Genomic DNA, 22,009 nt, shown 5'->3' on the forward strand with positions numbered 1-22,009 from the left:
TGTGATAAATTGTCACACTTTTATTTAAGGCATTTTTATACAATACAAACTTGAAATTATGCTCTGCAGATGTGACAAAGGCCAAACATATTCTCTACCATTGTTTGGTTAAATTTTATACAACAAAAGAAAAACTAAATCTGTGTGGGAATAGACATTCCCACACAGATTTAGATAAACATTCGGGGAGGAATCCTTCTCTTCACCATTGAGACGGATTAGAGGAATGGGAAACGTCCTCTAATCGTCCAGTAGGAGTAACAATGCAGTCCAGGTGACGTCAGTCTTTGATGATTGCAGTGTCCTGGTTCTCTGCAGCCAGTTTCAGCTGTTTCTGCTTCACCCAGTATCGGTGTCCTCGCATCACACACAGGTAGCCTCCGTATGCCGTCAGTAGCATCATTGAGGTAGAAAAGGCGCGGTAACCGATATCAGCCAGACGCTTTGCCGTCACCATGATGATGATCCTGAAGGAGAGGAGAAGTTGGATCAGCTTCAGCAACTGGGTTTAACTCGACTGGTACATTCAGAGGCTGAAGTTTGGACATTTAAGATAATTACAAGTATGTTTTTATATGGAAATACTGGAAGCATCTATGTTTTATTAAAGTACACAACCTGGACTGAAAAGTAAAAAAAAATCAGTCATCTGTCAATAAAGATGACAAATTGATAAGTGGATTAGTTGGAGGCAAAAAGCTTATAACTGCTTAAATACTTCTAACTATACACTTCATAAAATGATCAGAAACATTTTCTATATACACAAAATAATTTCTCAAACATTGTTCACAAACCTGTGATGTGTTTTAGATCTTAGAGTTCAGCTCAAGAAAAATGAGAGCAACGAAAGTGCTGCGTTAGGTTTCTGTTCAGTGTAGAATAATCAGACATATTTTACAAATTACACACACGAAACTAGATTTTAAAAAAATACGTTTTCTTAAAAATAAGATTTCAGTGCTCTTTTAAAAGAAAGTGTGCTTTTTAAAATCTCTTATGTTTTTAAGTTATTTATTCCATTCACTTTACACCCAATTGAAATGCATTTTAGAAATTAAATTAAATTTTTCTACAGATATGTCGACTATCACAAAAAAAGGTGTTTAATAGTGAAATTACACAGATTATGGATCAGGTGACAGACGTATCCAAATCAAACAACATATTTACTCTTAAACGCTCACTGCTCAAGACTGTTTTTGGATAAATGGATAGAAAATCTTTGTGTTTTCTTACCTTTTTATCCAACAAAAAGTAAACGCAACAAACGGTAGTTTCTTTGCTTCAATGTCAACATAAGAATCCAGATATCTAGCCGTTTGCTAACTAACCTTCGTATTCCATAAGATGCGGAAACTGGTACTCTTGTCCTGTAAAAACTGGCAGACAGCAGAGCGCCACCACCTGGTCAGGAGGTCATATTACACTACCCGAACTATTTAACTCCCTACTTCTTCCCCTCAGAAAGCGGTTCTGAAGCACTCATTCAGCACTCGGGGGGGGGGGGGGGTTTAACATGACCTGGACGTCTGATGCCTTATATCAATATAAAACATATGCAGAAGTTATAATTTACAATTTTCTGCTTGAAAACAAAGCAACAAGGCAGAGCTATCGAGTGAAGTGCAATCCGGTTTTCAAAATAAAACCACGTCATTCAAAATTTTGAATTTTAAATTTTAAAATCCCCTAAATTAAAATGTTAAGATTGGATATACTTACCAAAACCCGTGTTTAATTTTTGTCTTAACTTAGTGATAAAAAATTTTTACAACTGAAAAATTGATAACAGAGCACGTTTGATCACATATAACACATAAAGTGCTAAAATTAATATATATTTACAAAAAAATACCTAGATACACCCCAACAATAACACATTAATCATTTAAAGTCTAAGACTTAAAAATATTGCATTTATTTTCAATTTAATATTGGCCGTCTGGAGGTCATAAATAGTAATGACAAGTATAAAACTATCTTTATTGATATTGGAAAATCGGGTTCGGCTATTTAAAATAAAACAACGAAATGGACATTTCAGTTTCTAAATAAAACATCTTGCATTTGAATTCTGATTAAAGTTAAAAAGTGATAAATGAAACTAACACTATTAAGCATCAGATTTTAAAACTGTAAGCGTCGTTTTGAGTGTTTTGCACTCATTCACCTGCAGAATGAGTGAAAAGAAACACCATAGGTAAATAAAACAGTGAATATTTTAGCTACCGTTTTCTTTACGTCTTCAAACGGCCGCGCCCACAGCAGGCGTGAAAATAAGAGGAAAAACTAGTGGAACCCATTTACGACATTTCCACCCGGAATCTTTTCTCAAGCACACACGTTACGATGGCAACATGTCCGAATCTTAAAGGTCCTGACAACGCAGTAAACGACCCCGGTGCTGCTCCGTACGGAAACTTTATAAACTATTACAGCTTTAACCCTCCGGAAAACCGCTTGAGTCTGATCCCAGCAACGCTCCTGCAGGATTTAGGCTACAGGGACGGAGGGGACGAGCCCACGCTCATCCTGGACGTGGGGTGCAACTCAGGGGTGCGAAATGACACACTTCCTGTTTATGTTGTTACTTAAAATGCTCGTGGTGATAATAGCAGTCTTCTTGGGGTGACTAAATTATACGTGCGGTGCTGTACTGCGTTTTTTTAAAGTTCCTGTTTCTACTTTGTCACTTTAGTGTATTTATGTTTGGTGCTGTAGTGTAAAGTTAGACTAGCTGAATGTATATTTTTTATTCTATACTGCAACGCCCCACCATGCTTCATAACATAGACCAATAACTAAAGCTGCAACCAACGATTATTGTAGTCTTAGATTAAGTTATCAATTATTCTGATTATTAATCAATTAATCGAGCAAAAACTAATTCTGCGGATTTTTCATTTAAGCGTATTCCATATATTACGTTACATAAAAATGCAAGTAAATAATTCAGTTCCTCTATTAATAAGAAAACAAACATTTTGGTGCCAGAATGCAGCACATTGCATTCATGCTTGATTATTTGTTGTAAAGAAAGCATCTGCAGCGGGAAAAAAATGTTTCTAACATCAACATGTGAAAAGTTCAGCTGTTTCTGCTTTGCTTAACATCAACGGTGTCGTACTGATCTTTTGATTATTTTTTGGATTAACCGATAATTGGATTGCAAAAGGTGCTTAGTAGGAGTTTTTCTTTTCTTTTGCAGAATTTGAGCCAGGTGAATCTAAAACTATGAAACATATTTACTAATAGTTTTTTGTTTAATCTTAAATGCAAAATGTAAATATTTTTGTGCTATTTTGGCTTAATTACTCTTGAGTATTTTCTTTGAGGAAATTGACTAAATTTTGTTCTATTTTTTCCCCATGTTGATATCTAGAATTTCTTTTTAAAGTTTTGGATCTGTGATAATCTACACATTCCTCCCCAACAACATATCTGACTACTTTGTTTAATTAAAACATTGCATTCTTTGTTTATTGTTGAGTAGGTAAAATAATTTATTCTTTTTTGACCCTCTGTTTCTTTTGACTTCATGATTTTGGCCTATGTGGCAAATAGTTACAACACCCCTGGTGTAAACTAAATTTTAAGCAGAAAAGGAAACCTCCTTTGATATTGTCTGAACAATGACTCAGTTCCTCCTGTGTGAACACCAGGACCTGAGTGTGGCCATCTACAAGCATCTTGTCCAGGAACCAGAGGAGAGCACAGTTCAGCTTCTGGGGTTTGACTTGGATGAAACTCTTGTTGAGCGCGCAGAGCAGACCAACCCTCTCCACAGCAACATCTCCTTCATCCAGCTGGACATCACTGAGGAAACCAACCAGCTGCAAGACTTCCTCAGCCAGCACAGCTGCTCCCACTTCCACCTGTGTCTGTGCCTGGCCGTCACCATGTGGGTCCACCTGAACCACGGAGACTCGGGCCTGCTGCAGCTGCTGTCGCGCCTCGCCGCCATCAGCACCCACCTCCTGCTGGAGGCTCAGCCCTGGAAGTGTTACCGCTCTGCAGCCCGCCGCCTCAGGAAGCTGGGCCGCTCGGACTTCGATCACTTTAAGACCCTGAAGATCCGCGGCGACGTTGCAGAACACGCCACGGCGCATTTGGAGAGACACTGCGGCATGGAGCTCATGCGGAGCTTCGGCAGCACCGCATGGGACCGGAAACTGCTGCTTTTTAGACGCAGATGAGTTTTAAGGATTTTTTATGACTTTTAAAACCCCAGTTCTTTGAGATGCAAACAAAACCAAGGTTAACAGTTTCCACCTTAAACGCAACAAATTCTATGTAATTTAACAGAAAAAAAAAAACAATCTTATTGGGGAACATTGAAAAAAAAGTGGTATAAGTGTACCATGTCGTTTTATGATGGGAGTAAGCAATGCAGAATTACTCGCTACAATCAAGTGACTGACTGACTCCCAATAAGTTTTTTGTCACATCTTCCAAAACCATATGCTGATTTCATTATCAAGACATATCTGCCAGGGGATATGTGTAAATAATTTCAACGGTATTACTTAAAAATAGAACACAGTGAAGACGGTAATAAAAAAACAATTAGAAAATATTTATTTCAAAAATACTTTGTTCATCCCAACAGTAAATTAAATGTAACTAATTTCATTAAGGAGTTGTGGTTGGTGATGCTGTGGGCAAGAAGGATCTCCTTTAGCAGTCAGTCTTCTAATAAATATGAAGAAACCTCTGACTGAAGACTAAATTAAATTCATTAATTTTTTAGAATGCTAAATGTTGCAACTCATGAAATTTACTTCAGAGTTGCTGCAGATGCCGACAAAGAATGTCCTGTAGAAAACAGTCTTACAGCGACTCTGAAGAATCCTCTGACTAAAGACAATCGTGTATAATTTTCTAAACTTTATGAAGTCACTATATTCCCCAAAACAGAACCAGCCTTCTTATCCCATTGTTTAGTCTTAAGAAAAATAAAACCAATCTAGATGCTGTTCTGCATAAAAGCATATCAAATGATCTACTTTTATTAATGACAAACAGTTATTTTTCATCATTTTAATTACAGAATACTAAAAATAACATTACATAAAATGTCTTTTTAAAAGAAACCATTGAATATTACAAAGGTTGTAAATCTTGTAAAGTTAGGATATAAAATCTTTGAACTGTGGTGTATAATTGAAAAAGAAAAATAAATTTCATAAAATGTATATATTAACTGTTCTACTACATTAAAAAAAGATGAGATGGGGACACAAAATGCAGACAGACGAGATGAGTGGACACCGCCATTACTGCGGTGAGCTCTCCTTTCAAAGGAAGCAAAGACCAGAGATGCACAGCACAAACCACAACCGGCTCTAGTTCTCCAATTAAGCTCATTCAAGGGAAAAAAGGAAAGAGGAAACAATTTACAACACAACTGAGCTTGAAAGACGGCAAAAAAAAAAAGTGACTTGGTGACTGCTCCCATTATTCACACACATCTCGACTAAACTGGCCTTGGTTCCATTAAAATACTTTTTTTTTTCTGTCCTCGAAAGGTTCACACTGTACAGAAAAGAAAAAAAAAAAAAAACAATCATCCCAATGAAGCAAGGGAATCTGATCAGGCATCTTTCAAGCTCTTTACACAACCAACGCTATTTTCTACTGTACAAGCCACCAAGCAGATTCACCAAAAGCAATTATGACGTCAACATTGAAGGAAGTGAGAGACACTACGTGAGGGGAAACATGCATTATTCAACAGTGTGCTTTCTTTCTTGCTCTTCTATGGTGTCACTTTATCATCAGCCCTTGTTTTATTTCAGAAAAAGTAAGAAAAATGGACATTCAGAACCCGATTCCCCCCCTTCATGTCGGAGAAAAGCTGAGGGGAGGGTTTGCTTTTCCAAAACAAGTTTCAAGATATGGTTTTAAATTATGCTTTTCCTGTGAAGCAGTTAGTGGTTTCTGTGAGGGAACGTGATATGAGAAGGGAACAGATGACCAAAAAAAACAAACAAATATAATAAAAAACGGACATCTGAGACACACTTTAGGAGGAGGAGAGGCATGTTACCAGCAGAGCTACTTGTTTTGGCTGGTCTGCTGCTCAGAGGTTCCAGCTGTAAGCTTCATAATGCTGTTCAGGTTCAGAAAAGTCCCCCTGAGTTAGTGCACAGAGTCAGGCGCCCCGAGGCCCGCTGGTTTAGAAACCCACATAAAGAAGAGTTGAGAAAAAAAGGTATTTTGAATCAGACCAAGCTTAGAAATCGCTTTGGAGAAGGTAAGCCTGACTTGAGTTTGCGGTGGATGTTAGTGTGGAGGAACGGTCAGGCTTAGCCGCCCGAGTCCAGTTGTTTCTCCAAAAGCTCTGAGAAGTAGGCTTGTTTTCTTTTTTTTTTTTTTTTTTTTTTCAATAAATGTGCGCTTCGTATTGCCCAACCAGAAGACGGGCTTGCACCGTCCCTTCGAGTCTTGATCCGAACAGCGGTCCTGATTCAGGAAGTGGTCAGTTCTGCCCAACAGGCCAGTGGCTTGGGACCCGGTCGGGTGCTGGTGTAGTACGTTACGCCGGCTATGCGTCGGTCGGTCAGGCAGACAGGTAAGACAGGCAGGTGGGCTGCAACGCGGTGGGGAAAGGGGCGGGGTTAGATCAATGGAGCCGTGTCCATCAGGCCTTTGATTGGGTCCAGGCTGGCAAAGAACCGGACGTCCCGGTCCTTATCAGACTGCAGAGCCATAACGGTTTCTTCCAACTTGTCCGAGTAGGGACAGCCTGGTTCCTTAAAGTAAGCTGAACACAAAAACACTCAGTTAGTAGGAAGAAAAGCTGTAAAGGTGACCTGTTACGCTTCCTTGAACAGGTTAGGATCTGTCTATGTGAGATACAAAACATTCTTAATAATGAGATTTTAGTCTGGTCGCTGCTATAGAGCTTTAAACCCAAATAAGCTGCTGCCAGACACAACCCCCAACGCAACACTTACACTTGCATGAGAAAACAGCTGCAAACAAATGTGCAATTATATAACCATACATCTGTGAAAAGCATTAGTAGAGACTCCTGCACGACCAACAAGAATACAGTAAGTGGGTTGTGGATGGTTGGCCAACAACAAAACATTTTTGTTTTCTAGCAGCCATTAACTGTGTTCCCATCACCACATAATTGTGCAATTTGATGTTTTGAAAATAAATACTTAATGGGGATATGGAAATTTTGAAAAAAAAAAAATCTTGTTTTTTGATTAAGAAAAGGTTTTGTTGATAGGTTGAGGTGGTTTCTGTAGCCATATCAAAATTCAGTCATTGATCCAAAAAAATAAAAAAATAAATGTTGTTGTAGCTCATTAATTAAAAATTCTTCAAAATTGGCTTATTTTGCTAAATTGTAATGAAAACACTTTTCACATCTCATGATTAACAACCGAATGTTGCCGCGCCCGCAAACCATGAAAAAGAAGACAGGAAGTGGTTGGAGTATCATGGCGTGGCATGTTTTTTTATTTACATGAACAAACTTATTCATGTGTGATTTTAATCAAGTTTTTTTATTTAAAGGCAACACTGAAAATGTGGGATTCTTTTTTTTTTTTTATCATTTGTGGAATTTGAAAAAGTTTTGCTGGAGATCCATTTGGGTTGCTAGGTAACGGAGCAGAGACTCACTAATTGGAAGGTTTTTGAAATGGCTCATTTTCCAGACACCAAATAACAAATTTGTTGCCCAAAAATGGCCGGGTGTTTGTTTGTACCTCAAATGGAGGTGTAAAATGTGCAGGAAGTGAATTTTGCATAGTAGTTACTCTTTAAACTTATCGTTTGTCGAATCATTGAGCTCATCTTCAAGTTACCTTTCTCCATGATGCTCTGCCGTAAAGCCTTGGCCACCAGAACGCGGACGTTGGCAACCGGGTCGGCAGAAAGGCTCAGTAGGCTGGGCAGGAGGTGCTGGCTGAACTGATCCATGGGCATGCAGTCCTCCTCCACAATGGCCTTCAGCAAAAACACATAAACACTCAGACTGAGCTGCAATAGGCACCCAGGGAAAAGGCATTTATGACGCAAAGATGTGACAAGAACAGAAACAATCTAATCAGACCGGTTAATCGACAAATGGCTTTCTGCCAGAGTTTTACGGTCAAAACACATTCTCATCCATCTAGAGATTATACAACACTGACATGACATAAAACAACCATTATGGTGTAAAAAAAACAACTATTTTACAATAAAAAAAGGCATTAAAAGTTATAGAAATATTAAAATAAGTGGAGAAATGTACAGACCTGGCAGATAAAAGCAAACGCCTGCCTGCCCACCCATTTGGGACAGTGGCAGAACCTGACTGAGAGTTCGTTGATGAAGGTCAGACCAAGTTCATCGGCCCCGCATGCATAAAGCTTCTGCAGGATCTCCACTACCTGAGAGCACAAAGCGAAAAACGAGCTGTCAGTCTATGCTTACCGGGAAGAAACAAGCATTTTATAGAAGAAAATTAGGAACATTGGAAGGAAAAAAAACATTCTGAAGAGAAAAAAATAGCTAAAAAATTAATTCTGAAGAATTTTGAGAAAATAAGAATTTGAGAATCAAGATTCAAGTCAGAATTTTGAGGGTTAAGATGGAAAAAACACAATCCTGAGGAAAACATACAGAAATCAATAGGGGAAGGTTAAAAAACAAACAGCAAAAAAACACAATTCCCAAAGGGGGAAAAACACAATTTCCGTGTGAAACAAGAAATATTGAAAAATAACAGAACTTGGAGGAAAAACTAGAGGAAAAATACAGAAATCTCAGTTTTACAGTAAAAACAGAGAAAAAATAATTACTGAAGAGAAAAAAAAATATTCCACAGGAGAAAATAAAAAAAAAAACACACAAAAAAATCCTGATTTTCACAAAAAAAATAAATCAGAATTTTTTTTTGTCAATTTTTTTTCCAGAAAAAAATTCAGAGAAAAAGAAAATTTTGAGAACAAAAATAATTCTAAAATAGAATATGAAGAAAAAAAAGTCTGAATTTTGAGGTTCAGAAACATAATTTGTTCCCCACAGAGGCACTAAGGCTCATCTGTAGCTTTCCACAGATGAACACTACAGATGCAAATTGTTAGAATTTGCAACGTAAAATCTGCTGCTCACATAACAAATATGACCAATATATTAATATCTGAACATTTTACATCTCTAATTTATTTTCTTCTAAAATACTTTTCAAACTCTTCTATGAACTCACCAGTTTATAGGAGATCCACCTGACCTCTGACACTTTGTCAGAGCAAAGCGTGAGTGCTATCTGTCTGAGGTAGTCGTAAACGTCGTAGTGGCTGTACAACTCTATGATTAGGATCAGCTGCCTGGACACAGACACAGACAAAAGGTAAATATAGTCAACTAAAAAGCAGAAAAGAACAGCACATTATGACAAATAATAAAACATAAATCAAAGCAAACTTACTCTGCCAACTCGTATCTGAATCTCCAGTTGCGGCTGTTGTCCGTCACCATGAACTCCTGCAACTGGTACAGATACTCCCTCCTCTTGTCTGCATGCAGCAGCTGCAGGAAGTACAAACCAGCTTCGTTAGCAGAGATTTAATGAGTACTTGGCGTCAATTTTCCATCAGTTGAACCAGAGCTGTTACCTTCAGGAAGTCATACAGGTGTTTAAGCACACCGATGCGAACCTCGTCCAGGTCTTTGAGGAAACCGTTGAAGATGGGCACCAGATCCGCCGCCGTCAGCTGATCGCCGAGAATGACCGCCAGCTCATGGATGGAGAAGGCCAGAGTACGCCGCACCTTCCACTGAGCAAGAAAAAGACCAAAAAATGTTGTAATTTTGCTGAAAACCTTAAGCAATGTTTAGTAAACATCTAGCATAATTTTGAGGAAAGCTGCAATTTAACGCGATGCAGCAGTTAAATGTCGTTACGTTTAAATCTGCTGTGACTGGTCTGTCACAATAACACATTTTACTGGACGATAAATTGTCCCAGAAGTTGCAGCAATAAACAATAATTTTGCAGTTTGGAGACCATTTTCAAATAAAGGTAATTGCATAATAATGCAAATAACATTCAAACTTTAAATTCTAGTGAACATTTAACATTGAAACTGAAAGACATTTTAAATATCCAATATAAACAAAAAAACAACAGAAAGAACAAATAAAATTAATTAATAAGTCTCTGTAAACAAAATTGTGTTTTTAATAGAGTTAGCTGACACCAAAGCACCAAACTGAAGACTTTTATCATCCAGTTTTTGGTAAAAAGAGAAAAAAAGAAAATAAACAACAAATCATCCAATGGAAATTATTAAGTTTGTTTCAATTCATCATGCTATTAATTGATTTATTGCGACAGGCCAAGCTGCGACTCTCAGGCTTCTAAACTTGTCATTTGGTTTTTTTCTTGTTGCAGTAAAAATCACCATTAAACATTTTACAAAGCAAAAAAAAAAAACAATCTGGTTATAGAATGTTTCTACATTTCCACCCATTTGTGCAATTTTCCCCCAACTTCAATCCAGCAGAACTAAAGTTTTATGGCTTAACAACTGAAAACAGCCTCAGACCTTTTAGCCTATCCCAACTAAATGACCAGAATTTTAATTTATAAAGAACACAAAGTGCACTCTTACTGCATAAAAGCCAGTTTATGAGCAAAATGACAACAGAAGCAGGCTGAATCTGCCTTTTCCAACAATATCTATCAAAGAAAAAACATAATAGAAATACTTTTTAAAACAGAATCCCCACATTTCAAGCAAAAACCTTAATATTTAGGCTAAAAAACTGCTGTTAAGGGCCAACTGTTGAAATATAAAATCCAAGTGAAGGATTCAATGGTAAGTCAGGAGTTTCACACAATGGATCTGTCAGAGAAACGACTTGGGGCATGTAAAGACAACACCGGCATCTATTTGTCCCAACATGTCCTCCAACTGTTCAACTTGAGGAAAAGCCTGTAAAGCTGCCCTGACTTTTAAAGTTGTCAGGATGGAATCAGCAGAAGTGAGAGTGAGAATAGAAATATTGCATTAACAGAAGGACTGGACGACGTTAGGAGGGCGTAACAACAGGACCTGCGACTATTAAATAATTAAAATGCTCTATTAAAGGAAACATGGACTCCAGACAACAAGTAGTCCAACTACTGAAAAAAACAAGATTTCACTGGAAAAGTTGAATGTTGTAGTTACTTTATGAATTGCTCAGTTTAACACACATTTTCCTTGTAAAACTTTCTATAAAGAATTTTAACCACGTGAAGCTAAAACTATGCCACAATGTATTTTTTTTAACATTTAAATGGAAAATCTTTTTTTTGTACAATTTTGGCTTAATTACTGCTCCAACCTTGTCCTTTCAGTAAATTGCCTTTTGAGTTTGTATGCTCCAGTTAACAATGAATCGATTACTAAATTAGTGAACGATTATTTCAATAATTGATTCATCTCGATTAATTGTTTCAGCCCTAGTTTCAAGTATCACTTTTCTGCAGAAACTGTCTTGTTAACGCCTCAAAACACCGTGCTTATGACTCAGAAAAGCTAAGTTATGTTAAAGAAAAATAGGAATTGTAAGGATCAGGCTAACAAATATATGGGACGATGCTATTCAAGCTAATTTCTCAAAATCTGCACTTGCACAGTTCATAAACCGTTAAAGAATTGGGGGTTTTTTGGACAAAATACTTAATCCACACTTTAAAAATGTAAATATCCCTTTAATATAATCTAATGCACAACATCCTAAAAAGTTCTCCCTCCCCAGGTATCCTAAAAAAAACCCTATCTTTTTTCTTTTAGACAAAAACCTGCATCATCACATCTGTTAAAAAGTTAACAGCCATCTGATTGGCTGCTCAAACAGCTGCTTAAACATAAAAATCTCCCACTGAGATAAAATCTAGGCTGTAAATAATCATCTCTACCAGACTCTTGGGCCGATTTCCTACCTGAACATCACTGGCCAGCGTTTCATACGTGTCCTTGAGGCAATGCCAGTTCTGCCGGCCGAGCGTGAGCGCCACGCCGGGCAGGCTGAAGGCACAGTGTTTGGCTATCTCTGTGTCCACCGTCTGCGCCCGGGCCGGGTCCGTCATGGAGAGGTACTGATCCAACAGCTGCTGGGGTATAACGTTCTGCAAATACGGCACAGAGAGAGTAACATTTAAAAAAAATAATCATGTGAAAGAGAGAATGTGTGGAATATTTACAGGCTGGTGTATTTAAACTGACCTGGATTTTCGGTTTGTCCTCGGACACTCGGGTTTGTATCACCTCTACCTCCTCTATCTCTATGGGTTCATCTGATTCAGACTCCTGGGAAAAATGAAATGAAATGAAAATGGTTTGTTCCATACAGTTATGGAACAAACCAAGCTGACTACATGCAAAAAACACTTCAAATTAAAGGTGCAGCTAACATTTACTTTAGTAATTCATTATTCTGATGACTAATCAAATGATCGGATAAAACAATATTGGCACATTTCGCAAATTTCTTACTTAATTACTGCAAATAAAAAAAGAAAAGAAAGAAGGGGGAAAAATTAATGAAATTTGGAAGGAAGAAAGGAAAGAAGGATGGAAGAAAAAATAAAAGGAACAAAATTCAGAAGGAAGGTAGGGAAGGACGTTTGGAAAGATGGAAGTAAGGAAGAAAGGAAGGGAGGAAGGAAAGAAGGAACAAATAAGGAAAGTAAGGTACGAAGGAATAAAGAAAGAAGGAAGTTCAGAAGGCAGGAAAGAAGAAAGAAAAAAAAGGAAGGAAAGATTTGGTATGAAAAAAAAAAAGGTTTCATTTTTTAAATGATGTCGCCCAAAAACCATTTCTTATCTACATCTGACCAAATGTTAACAATCTGAAGCGTGTCTTACTGGTGCTGGAGAGTCAGGAGAAGACTCCTCTTCCTCTTCCTCTTCCTCCTCCTCCTCCGGCTCTGTCTGTGTCTGCTCATCTTCTTGCTCTTGGACCGGACTCGGCTCTGTGGCTGGAGGAGTTTCTGCCGTTTGCTCCTCCTCTGTGCTGGTTTCCTCGGTTTCATGCGGCTGAATCTCTGTGGATTTGTCCTCCAGCGGGCTTTCGGGGTTGGATTCTAGTAGTTCGTCTTGCTGTTCAGTTGGGTTGCTTTCTGTTGGGCTGTCAAGCTGTGCAGCCTTTAGAGCCGCTGACAATACTTGAACTTGAGCTGAGCAGTAAACCACATCTGTAATTAAATCTGCATTCCCAGAAATCTCACCGTACACATTCTGGCATCAAACACTCACCTTGTACATCTGGATCATCAATGTGAGGTTGCAAACAATCCAAAACCTTCTGGATCTGATCACTGGTAGCTTTGCCATGGCTGTATTTAGACTCCGAACAGTTTTCTTCTGGTTCCTCTTCTTCTACCTTTTTCTCCGTCCCTTCCTCTGATGTCTGACAGTTTAGCATCTCCAGTTCTTCGCTGATGTCAGGTAGAGGCTCTCTCCAGTAGATGAAAGAGTTAAAGCTGTCGTCGGCCTGCTCCGTCTCTTTTGTGTTTTTAGCATTGTTTGTAACCAGGGGGCTGTCTCGGCTGTCTGTCACAGCCGAGCCAGGAACAGAAAAATGGCCGTCTTCGAAGTGGTTCAAGTCCTCGCAGTCTGGCGTCGCCACGTGCTCCGGCGATGGCGTGGCCCGGCCGTCCTGGTTGGGAGGCGTGTGTGTGATGGTTCTGTCTTTGTGGCAGCTGCTAATGTCGGAACAGTTCAGGGAGTTCAGAGAGCAGCTGCTGCAAAGAAATACAAGTTCAGAAACAATCAGTGCTTCCTATTTTGGTAACTTTACAAACAAAGTTATAACTGAAGTAAACAGTCCGGTTCATTTGGGGAGGTGTGAATTCGCAATCAAACTCAAAAAAGCTCAGTTTGGTTCTAGTGAACTCTGGTGTGGTTCAAATACATGTTTGAAGACCAAACTGACTGGAAACCACTCCAAAAGCAGGAAGCAAACTATAATGCAGGACATTCTGTGTAAATACAATCAAATCGAAATAATCCAAGTCTAGCACTTGTGGAAGAAATGGGAAATTGGTATTTCACCAATGACGAAAGAGAAATCCTACAACGCGTAAAATTGAACGCCAGAAATGGTGCAACACTGAGCACAAAGAAGTTGCGCTCCATGTCTTCTTCAAAGGTTTTCAGTGATTTTTGATACAGCGCCGCCACAGGTGAGGAAGTGAACAATTGTTGTCAAACAATCCAATTAGTTTGGATTGTTTGACAAAGCCAACCGCACCGGATGATAATGTAACAAATATTGCAATTTTGGTTCCCAGTCAAAAGGATTCTAATGAACTATCAGGTGTGAAACCCCCCCAAAAATCTATATAAGCAAGATTGCTATGGTAAAAACAGAGTTTCATTTGTATAAACAATAAAATTTGTCTCGGTCTATTTTTTTTGGTAATGAAACTTAACGCAGAGGAATAAAAGAACAGGCTGTTCGTCATGTCTCATTAATAACTGTGATTCATTCAACCAATGACTAAGCTGCAGCTTCCTCAGCCAAGAGGACATCCGATCTTGTCTGTCTGATGCAAAAATGTGACAAATTTGTGCATGATAAACTATTACCACACACATTTCCTAAAAAAAACAACTTTATAACTCATCACTATTATCTGCTTTCTACTCATAAGTAGAAAGCAAATTTTACAAGTTCCCTGTAGAAACCAACAGTCCCTACAATTGAGGTATCCACGAAACATAGCCGAATTATTCTCGCAAATCTTTATCAGCATCTACAGGAATCTTAACTCTGATCTTAATGAATAATAATTAATAATAATTGGACAATAATTACAGCTTTTATGGATTGTTTTATTAGAATAGAACAGGGTCAAAAAGGGATTGCTTTGTGCTACACTGACCCTCCTGGTGTGGGTTGTATTATATAAAAGGCACCACTAATCTGGAACAAACTTCCAGAAAACTGCACAACAGCTGAAACACTGAGTTCCTTTAAATGAAGGCTAAAATCCCACCTATGTAGAGTTACTTCTTGACCATTTTAACATGTTGAACAATATTAATTAGGACCAGGACTTTAAAATGTTTATTTTTATTTATTAATTACATAGATTTCAACTTGTTAAAGATTTAATAGCAATTAGCCACTTTCTTTTTTTTTTTTTTAAACATCAAAGGTTCCAGCTGGAACTTTTACGCGGTTCTGGTACGCCTATAAATCTGACGCACCAACATCTTCCATAAACAATGTTGGACAACAAAGCCGCTTCCCTTGGCTCACTGCGGGTTAATTTTTCATTAAAAAAAGAAAACAATATGATGGGATGCTGAAAAATAATATTGTGTTCAAGTTGTGCTAACAGGAGTTAGCCTGTCAGCAAAGCTTCAATAGGTGAAGCTTCTCAACGCTAAACCTGTTGCAGCAGCATTTCTTCAAAGAAGTACCATAAATGATCCTGGGTTCCTGAAATACTTGAAACATTACAACAACCCCTTGAACAAATCTGAGGGTTGGATGACCTAAATAACAGATCAAAAAGAGGAAATCTCTGTTGTTAAGCTTATATGTCTATTTTTTCAATAGTTTAGCAGCAAAAAGGTTAAATGAATTGAAAATGCTGTTTAAATTGTCGATATATAGTTTGATTTCAATGTAACTAATTGTGATTGTCACCACTAGTTTCAATACATCTAAATCAATCAGTAATCTGAAGGAATGACACTCAAACATCAGAGCTCCAAGACAGTTAATCTCTTTACTTAAAAGCGATTGTTTGTCACAGATTAAATAACTCGCTGTAAGACTTCCTGTTGTCCTATAGAAACATCTTTTCTATACAGCATTGTGCTGATGAGACGGAAACTAAAGCTGCCATCCAATCTGTGGCTCCTGATTAAGCAGTTATAAAGGGAAAGCAGTGCTTCTTTTCAAACACAAACAAAACAACGCCTTTTCCTTCGATGGAGAACTTCTTAAGCAATTTGAAGCTATGAATAAAAGTGGTTTTGAAAGAAGTTACGCGACCACTGCTTTGCAACATGTTGAAATGACCAGTTTTGCTCAAATGTAGACATTTTGGAAAGCTTTTAGAACAAACATGACACCGAACACCTACATGTGATAAAGAGTCATTATAATAAAAGTTCAGTGATGGTCTTACTTGTCCGTTGTACACCTGGGGACCTCTGGAAGAGCACCATCTTCCCTGAAATGAAGGCCTGTGCTGGAGGGGTTGGCAAAGGTGGAGATGAATCTCCCCAGAGACTGAAAGGCAGCCTGTCGCACCTGAAGGTGGAAAAGTTTGTTTTTACAAGACTTAATGAGTTAAGAAACCACACTATTAGAAAAAGTTTTACTTGATGATAAAGCCATTTTAAATGGCTCCATTTCCTATCTTTTTAATTTTAACTGTCAGAATAAATGTCCCAATCATTTCGACGCAATCATTTACAGCGCATACATTTCTCACAGTTTGTGAGTCTTACCCAACGTGATTGGTCACTGATGAGGTTGATGAACAACGGGGACAGTTTTGAGCGCCGCACCTCTGGAGAGGTGGAGTTGGAGACGGTCATGAAGCACTCGGCACACGCTTTCCTGATGCCCCAAAGGCTGTCGGAGCACAGGTTGAAGAACTTCGGCATCTGCGTTAAAAACATAAAACAAACTGAGATTTTTGACTGCAGAGAGATTTGTTGATGGGGACAAAATTTAAAAAACCAGTATGAAAATAAATGTTGTAAAACGTATTCTGAAGTTTCTCACCAGAAGTTTTTCTGTTGCTTCCTGACCAACAATAGAGCAAAATTCCCCAAAATTCCCTGCACACACCTGTAACAAGCATGATGGGGAGAAAATACGGTGAAACACTTCAGACAAAATTTAATAGTTTAAGTATGCTTTGCTGAAATGTACTGTGATTATTATGAGCTGCCCTCTAATCAATTCCAAATTTGTGCGTGGGGGCATAATTAAAATAGAATTACAAAGAGATCCAAAAAAATACTTGGCAATGTTTAACCACATTTGCAGCCCCGACACCAACTGGCACCAGTTAGACAGAATTAACATTCCAGAGGGGAAACAACGGCGTAGTGTCAGCAAAGCCCGCTGGACGAAACAGAACTGAGGTTGATTCACAGACTGATTGAATTCACACTGACAGAGCAACACAAACAGAATTAAACTTGACCTCACATGCCTGCTGTCTGAGCCGTGCTTTAGGCTGCAACATAACTAACCTAAAGGTCATCTTCAGATTTCTGAATGTGAGAAAGGAAAGGTTTTACCTTGCGCACTTGGAAGAGTCTGGCGTCGCTGCAGAGGTCGCAGAAGCGTGGCAGCAGCAGATGCTCCACTGTGTCTTTGCTCAACATGGTGACAACTTTACACATGATCTGTGTGACGGAACGAAAGCAGATCGGGAACTCAAGTAAAAGGAGGTCAACAAAAGTAATCTAAATCAAACTGGGTTTATTTCTATGCATTGATACTCTTTAATGATAACATAAGAAAGAAGAAATCGGTCAAATGAATAAATGTTTCTTACAGCAACTGCCTCAATTTTGTAGTCATCATCACTGCTTGGTTCTGTCAACTCAAGCAGAACAGGACAAACTTTGGTCTCCATGTCAGCTTTAGAGATGAGGCCCTGCTCCAACAAAACCAGCAGCGCTGCCTGACTCGTCTTCCGCACCTGCAAACGATGAATGGGTCGATTGTTAAGTCAACATGCAAACACACAAATGCTCCGTTTTTAAAATCCCCAAAACATACTTAATTGTACTTAAAATGCTTTGCTTAGTTTTACAGTCCACCTAAAGAAGTGATTTATTTGAAACCTACCTGGTTATTTGGATCTGTAAGATACCGGACTACAATGGGTACCAAGTATCTTGAGAAGGCGGCTGGGAAATTCGGCCGACTCTCGTGCAAAAACATGGCAATGTTAGGAACTTGCTCCATCAGCTCCGATCGCACAGTGGGCTCTAAGCACACACATCACAGCGTCAATTTAATAAACCAAATTAAAACAAGGCAGCTGAAACAAAAAAAATGACAAGAAAATACATCTACCTCCATCCTCTGACATTCTGGCAATTGTCTCCATGACACTGATAAAGTCATTTTCATTGTCACTGAACTCTCGAAGCACATCAAGCAGGCCACGCGCCACGATCTGCCTAGAAAGCAATAGCTCCAAGTTAGTGGTATGCCTGCCAATACCTACAAGGGTCAAGTTCGCAAAGCACAACATGCAGCTCCGAAAGCAATGGCAAGTACATTCCACATGCATCTACTTCAAAATAAGAGGATGGCTTAGTCCTGCACATCAGAGCATAAAAAGCATGAAGACAACAGCTGGAATCAGTACTTGCAGGGCCACATGAGACAAAAACAAAGGACTTTAGAACTGTGGGGTTATTTATGAAAGCTGCATCAGGCAAAAACAGACTTAAGAACATAACTATCTTTAAAATTAAAGAAATTCTACATATAAAGACAGAGGGGTAAGGAAGCATTCAAACAGTTTTCTGACATTCTTTCACTGAAATTCATTTCAGTACATCTTCAAAACAAAGTATTGCTATAACATAATTTCACTATCTAACCTAATGCAATTTATGATTTGGACCATGAACATTATTTTTTTATTGCTGCACAATTTCCTAGTAATGACTGACTCCGGTTAATATGATTTCCATGTAAATACTGATTTATTTGCTGACGTCTACTTGTTGCAAAGACGCCAAAATTATGCTGCAGATACAAAAAGATTTTTAAAAATTTGTTTGCCTTTAACTAATGCATATTTTTTACTATTCAAATTTTTTAGAGAACACAAGTGAGTATCATTTGATGAAAACAGAAATACTGCTTTATTAGGAATATTTGTTACTTCTGATAAAATAAAAAGCGAAGATGGTCTTCCCTTTTTAAGAGGAAGAATTGCCTGAGAATTTGTTTGATTCTCAGACAAATATTAGATTGTTTTCTCTCTAAAACTATATCAGCAGCAAACAGGTGAAGCACAGGTTGCAAAAGAGGTAGTGATCTTAATGTTTGACCTGTTTTTAGAGGACAGGAGGATTAGCCGCCTGAACACAGAACTCAACTTACCTGTTGAATGTATTTTCGCTGAAGGCGTACTTCTCTAACCTTCCCAGAGGAGTTAGGTTGTCTTGTCCAGCATCGAGGAATGCTGTGATACGAATGCCATCACAATCTGCAGCATAATCATCAAATCCAACTGTGGGTGGAAAACATTTGATTTTGTTGTAAGCTAGATCAAAGTCAAGAAAAATTTATATAACAGCAGTCTCGTGATGTTATAAAAAGTTTTATGTCAGAGATAAAGTGCATGATTTTCTTGAGCATGAATATTCAGCAATTTAATAAGATATACTTGTGTTTAATTCATTTGGCTGATGTAAATTAGACATGTTAGGCTGTAAAACTGCAATGATAGCATACTATCCACGCTAAAAAGTTGTCCAAAAACAAAAAGAACCTCTAGGCAGAATAAAATTCATTGTGATTTTTTTTAAATAGGAGTGTCTATATTTTGTCATACAGATTTATTGATATACTTACAGTCGTCCAGATCATCATGGCCATCTTCAAAGTATAAAGATAGACCTGCAACAATAAAACAGTAGGTGGGGAGATGGATTTATGCCACTGGATTTATAAACTAAATATAACGTTTGGTGAACAACAGCGTTGCATCAGGTTATACTGGGATGACTGACTGCATTTGATTTTTTTTGTGCCTTCTATTTAAATTTTAACACACTTTATGATTAAAACTTTGGTGCATAAGATAATTTCTCCCAACTCAACATCTAAATTGTCTTCTTTAGCTACATAATTACACCTTTGCCTCACTAATTCATATTTTGTTTGATATATTTTAGTATACTTTGATATTACATTTTATATCAAAACATTTTTACCAAACAGAGCTCTTAAAATAAAATTAGGGGTTTTCAGGCCGAAGTTGTTTGGAAGATGTGCAGTTCAAAGGTTCAAAGGATAATTCAATTATGTGACAAGATGATCATGGGATTCAGTATAATATTTAGTAACATTATCGCTATTGAAAAAACTTCACATCCAGTTCATCTCTCTTGTAATAAGAAGTTCAGTCTGCTTATTTATTTTTTAAAACCAATAAAGAAATTACACAGAGAAGATGTATAACCCATATAATTTTCTTGGCTTAATAAAATAATAGTCATGCTTAAAAGTGATCAAATAACCAAAACTGAAAAATATATTGAATCTTAATTGTTTTATCATATATGTCAGCGAGTGCAGTACCACAATAATAAAACAACAATAATTTTGGATGCAGCATTTTATTAGAAGACCAGGTATTCATAATGAAAATTGATAATATATTGGAATAGTTGGATGGACTAACCACCCTTAATACCCACAAGTAATGTATGTTTAGAGCAGCTGAGATTTTAAAACTAATATAGAATTTTAGGAAACTTGGAAAAATGTTGCAGTTTAGCCAATACTGTAATGATATAATCATTAACATTTTCAGCAAAAAGCACCGTTATTAAATGTTTTCCTACAAATAACATTACAGAGTGACAAGAAGAGAACCCGTTGTGCACCTTACGATTTATTAGTTTTATCGACCAATTACGCAATCTAATTATTTAAAAGAAACCTAATAATGATCTCAAAACTCTGAAATCTCTCTCAAACACAAAAAAAATCTGTAGCCAAGATAAAACATTGATAAAGAAATATTATCTGCATGAGTATTGATACAACTGACTGTGATATGTTTATATACTTTATACCAATTTATGTTCCAAATTACAATGTTTGTCCTTTCTTTTAGACATTTACATGTACAGTATATTGTTATGTACGTAGCCTATTTTACTAATAAAGAACTACTGCTGATGGGACATTTCCTGCATTGACCAACACACTCTAAACCTACTGGATTTTATTAGAGAACAAATAAAAAATACAACTTTTTATACCATTCAGTAATCGATAAATCATAACACCAGTAAAGACAAGTTAAAAGAGGAGCCCAGAAAAGGATCCAGGAGGCGAAGCCTGTGTTTACAGCTGTTGAGGCTAAGGAATGTGCTCCAGATTTAAAAACACCCTTAAACTTGGAACGATGTTATGGACCTGGTGTTTTACAACTTAAATAGAAAACGTTGCGATAGATTTTAAGAGAAACAACAATATACCCAACGACCACAAACAAACAATACACTTTGTTATGATATATTGCAGGATTTGTCAGCTTACGGCTGACACCGACTGTGGCTACCCGGCTAACGTTAGCTAAGTTGACTCGATAGCATTTGCTATTACAACAGGTCGAAAATAATCCAAACAAAAGAGATAATCTGTATTTAAAAAAACTAACTCGGTGATTTTATAATACAACATTCTCAATTTGAAAATAAATTTTCAAAGCACGCTTCTGAAATGACCCATTTCGACACTCCTGATTAGCTTTCGTTAGCGAATAGGCTAGTGTTGCTAAGTCTGCTAACACAGGTTGTCCAAGCCCTGCGCTAGAGTCGGCTTTCCTAATCTACCATTACATCAAACAAGTGGTGAAATAGTTACTGCAGTTCAAGTATTACAACTCTGAACAATAAAATGCCACTTTAACTAGACGAAAAAAATCCAAAAGTTTGTAAGAAAATATGGTTTAAAAAAGTGTTATTACCTGCCATCTTGAGTATCGGCTCGGCTCTGCGGGCTGCCTATCTGCCTTCTAATGCGCTTCCGACGACAGGGGTGCTTTTCATGGCAGGGGTGCCTTTTTCGATACAACACCGTCCGCCGTCCCGTTATGGGCTGTCACTCAAACACGGCAACAAACTACTTCCTGAAAGTGCTTCCCAATGCTGCCATTTACCGACTAATTATGTTTTAAACAACTACTGTTACTGTTGTTTTGCAGCTCTGGTACAAACTCGACATAACTGAGCAAAAACTGAGCTTTTCTTTGTGCGCCTTCAAA

The 22,009-nt window shown here is 37.8% G+C and overlaps 3 protein-coding genes across 3 annotated transcripts; 1 reads left to right on the forward strand and 2 right to left on the reverse strand.

Annotated features, from left to right (window-relative positions):
• Window positions 1-5: 5 nt before the first annotated feature.
• On the reverse strand, window positions 6-1,378 carry LOC102228058 (cytochrome c oxidase assembly protein COX14 homolog). Its single transcript, XM_005807549.2, has 2 exons — window positions 1,240-1,378; window positions 6-467 (listed from the first exon to the last, which is right to left on the reverse strand). The coding sequence occupies exon 2, from the start codon at window positions 455-457 to the stop codon at window positions 281-283; it is 177 nt and encodes a 58-aa protein (XP_005807606.1). The 5' UTR covers window positions 458-467; window positions 1,240-1,378; the 3' UTR covers window positions 6-280.
• An 858-nt stretch (window positions 1,379-2,236) lies between these two features.
• On the forward strand, window positions 2,237-5,566 carry bcdin3d (BCDIN3 domain containing RNA methyltransferase). Its single transcript, XM_023324917.1, has 2 exons — window positions 2,237-2,559; window positions 3,666-5,566. Exons 1-2 carry the CDS (start codon window positions 2,353-2,355, stop codon window positions 4,197-4,199), a joined length of 741 nt encoding a protein of 246 aa, XP_023180685.1. The 5' UTR covers window positions 2,237-2,352; the 3' UTR covers window positions 4,200-5,566.
• On the reverse strand, window positions 5,206-21,979 carry ppp4r1 (protein phosphatase 4 regulatory subunit 1). The gene is made up of 20 exons (XM_014471919.2): window positions 21,713-21,979; window positions 19,585-19,629; window positions 19,111-19,240; window positions 18,067-18,173; window positions 17,836-17,978; window positions 17,540-17,686; window positions 17,280-17,387; window positions 16,756-16,821; window positions 16,476-16,634; window positions 16,151-16,275; window positions 13,260-13,747; window positions 12,870-13,180; window positions 12,228-12,311; window positions 11,945-12,130; window positions 9,627-9,788; window positions 9,440-9,540; window positions 9,218-9,338; window positions 8,265-8,399; window positions 7,830-7,971; window positions 5,206-6,769 (listed from the first exon to the last, which is right to left on the reverse strand). The coding sequence occupies exons 1-20, from the start codon at window positions 21,717-21,719 to the stop codon at window positions 6,624-6,626; spliced, it is 2,913 nt and encodes a 970-aa protein (XP_014327405.1). The 5' UTR covers window positions 21,720-21,979; the 3' UTR covers window positions 5,206-6,623.
• Between the last annotated feature and the right edge of the window lie 30 nt (window positions 21,980-22,009).

The sequence above is a fragment of the Xiphophorus maculatus genome, chromosome 20, assembly GCF_002775205.1.
Source record: "Xiphophorus maculatus strain JP 163 A chromosome 20, X_maculatus-5.0-male, whole genome shotgun sequence".
Classification (NCBI taxonomy): Eukaryota; Metazoa; Chordata; class Actinopteri; order Cyprinodontiformes; family Poeciliidae; genus Xiphophorus; species Xiphophorus maculatus.

What these genes read in the sequence shown, in the direction of transcription:
- LOC102228058 (XM_005807549.2), bottom strand. Translation starts at nt 457, where the DNA reads ATGGTGACGGCAAAGCGTCTGGCTGATATCGGTTACCGCGCCTTTTCT.
- bcdin3d (XM_023324917.1), top strand. Translation starts at nt 2,353, where the DNA reads ATGGCAACATGTCCGAATCTTAAAGGTCCTGACAACGCAGTAAACGAC. An exon ending in ACGTGGGGTGCAACTCAGGG is followed by an intron (nt 2,560 to 3,665) that starts GTGCGAAATGAC and finishes TGTGAACACCAG; the next exon opens with GACCTGAGTGTGGCCATCTA.
- ppp4r1 (XM_014471919.2), bottom strand. An exon ending in CCCAGGTGTACAACGGACAA is followed by an intron (nt 13,748 to 16,150) that starts GTAAGACCATCA and finishes ATTTCTTTGCAG; the next exon opens with CAGCTGCTCTCTGAACTCCC. An exon ending in CTCCTGACTCTCCAGCACCA is followed by an intron (nt 12,312 to 12,869) that starts GTAAGACACGCT and finishes CATTTTTCCCAG; the next exon opens with GAGTCTGAATCAGATGAACC.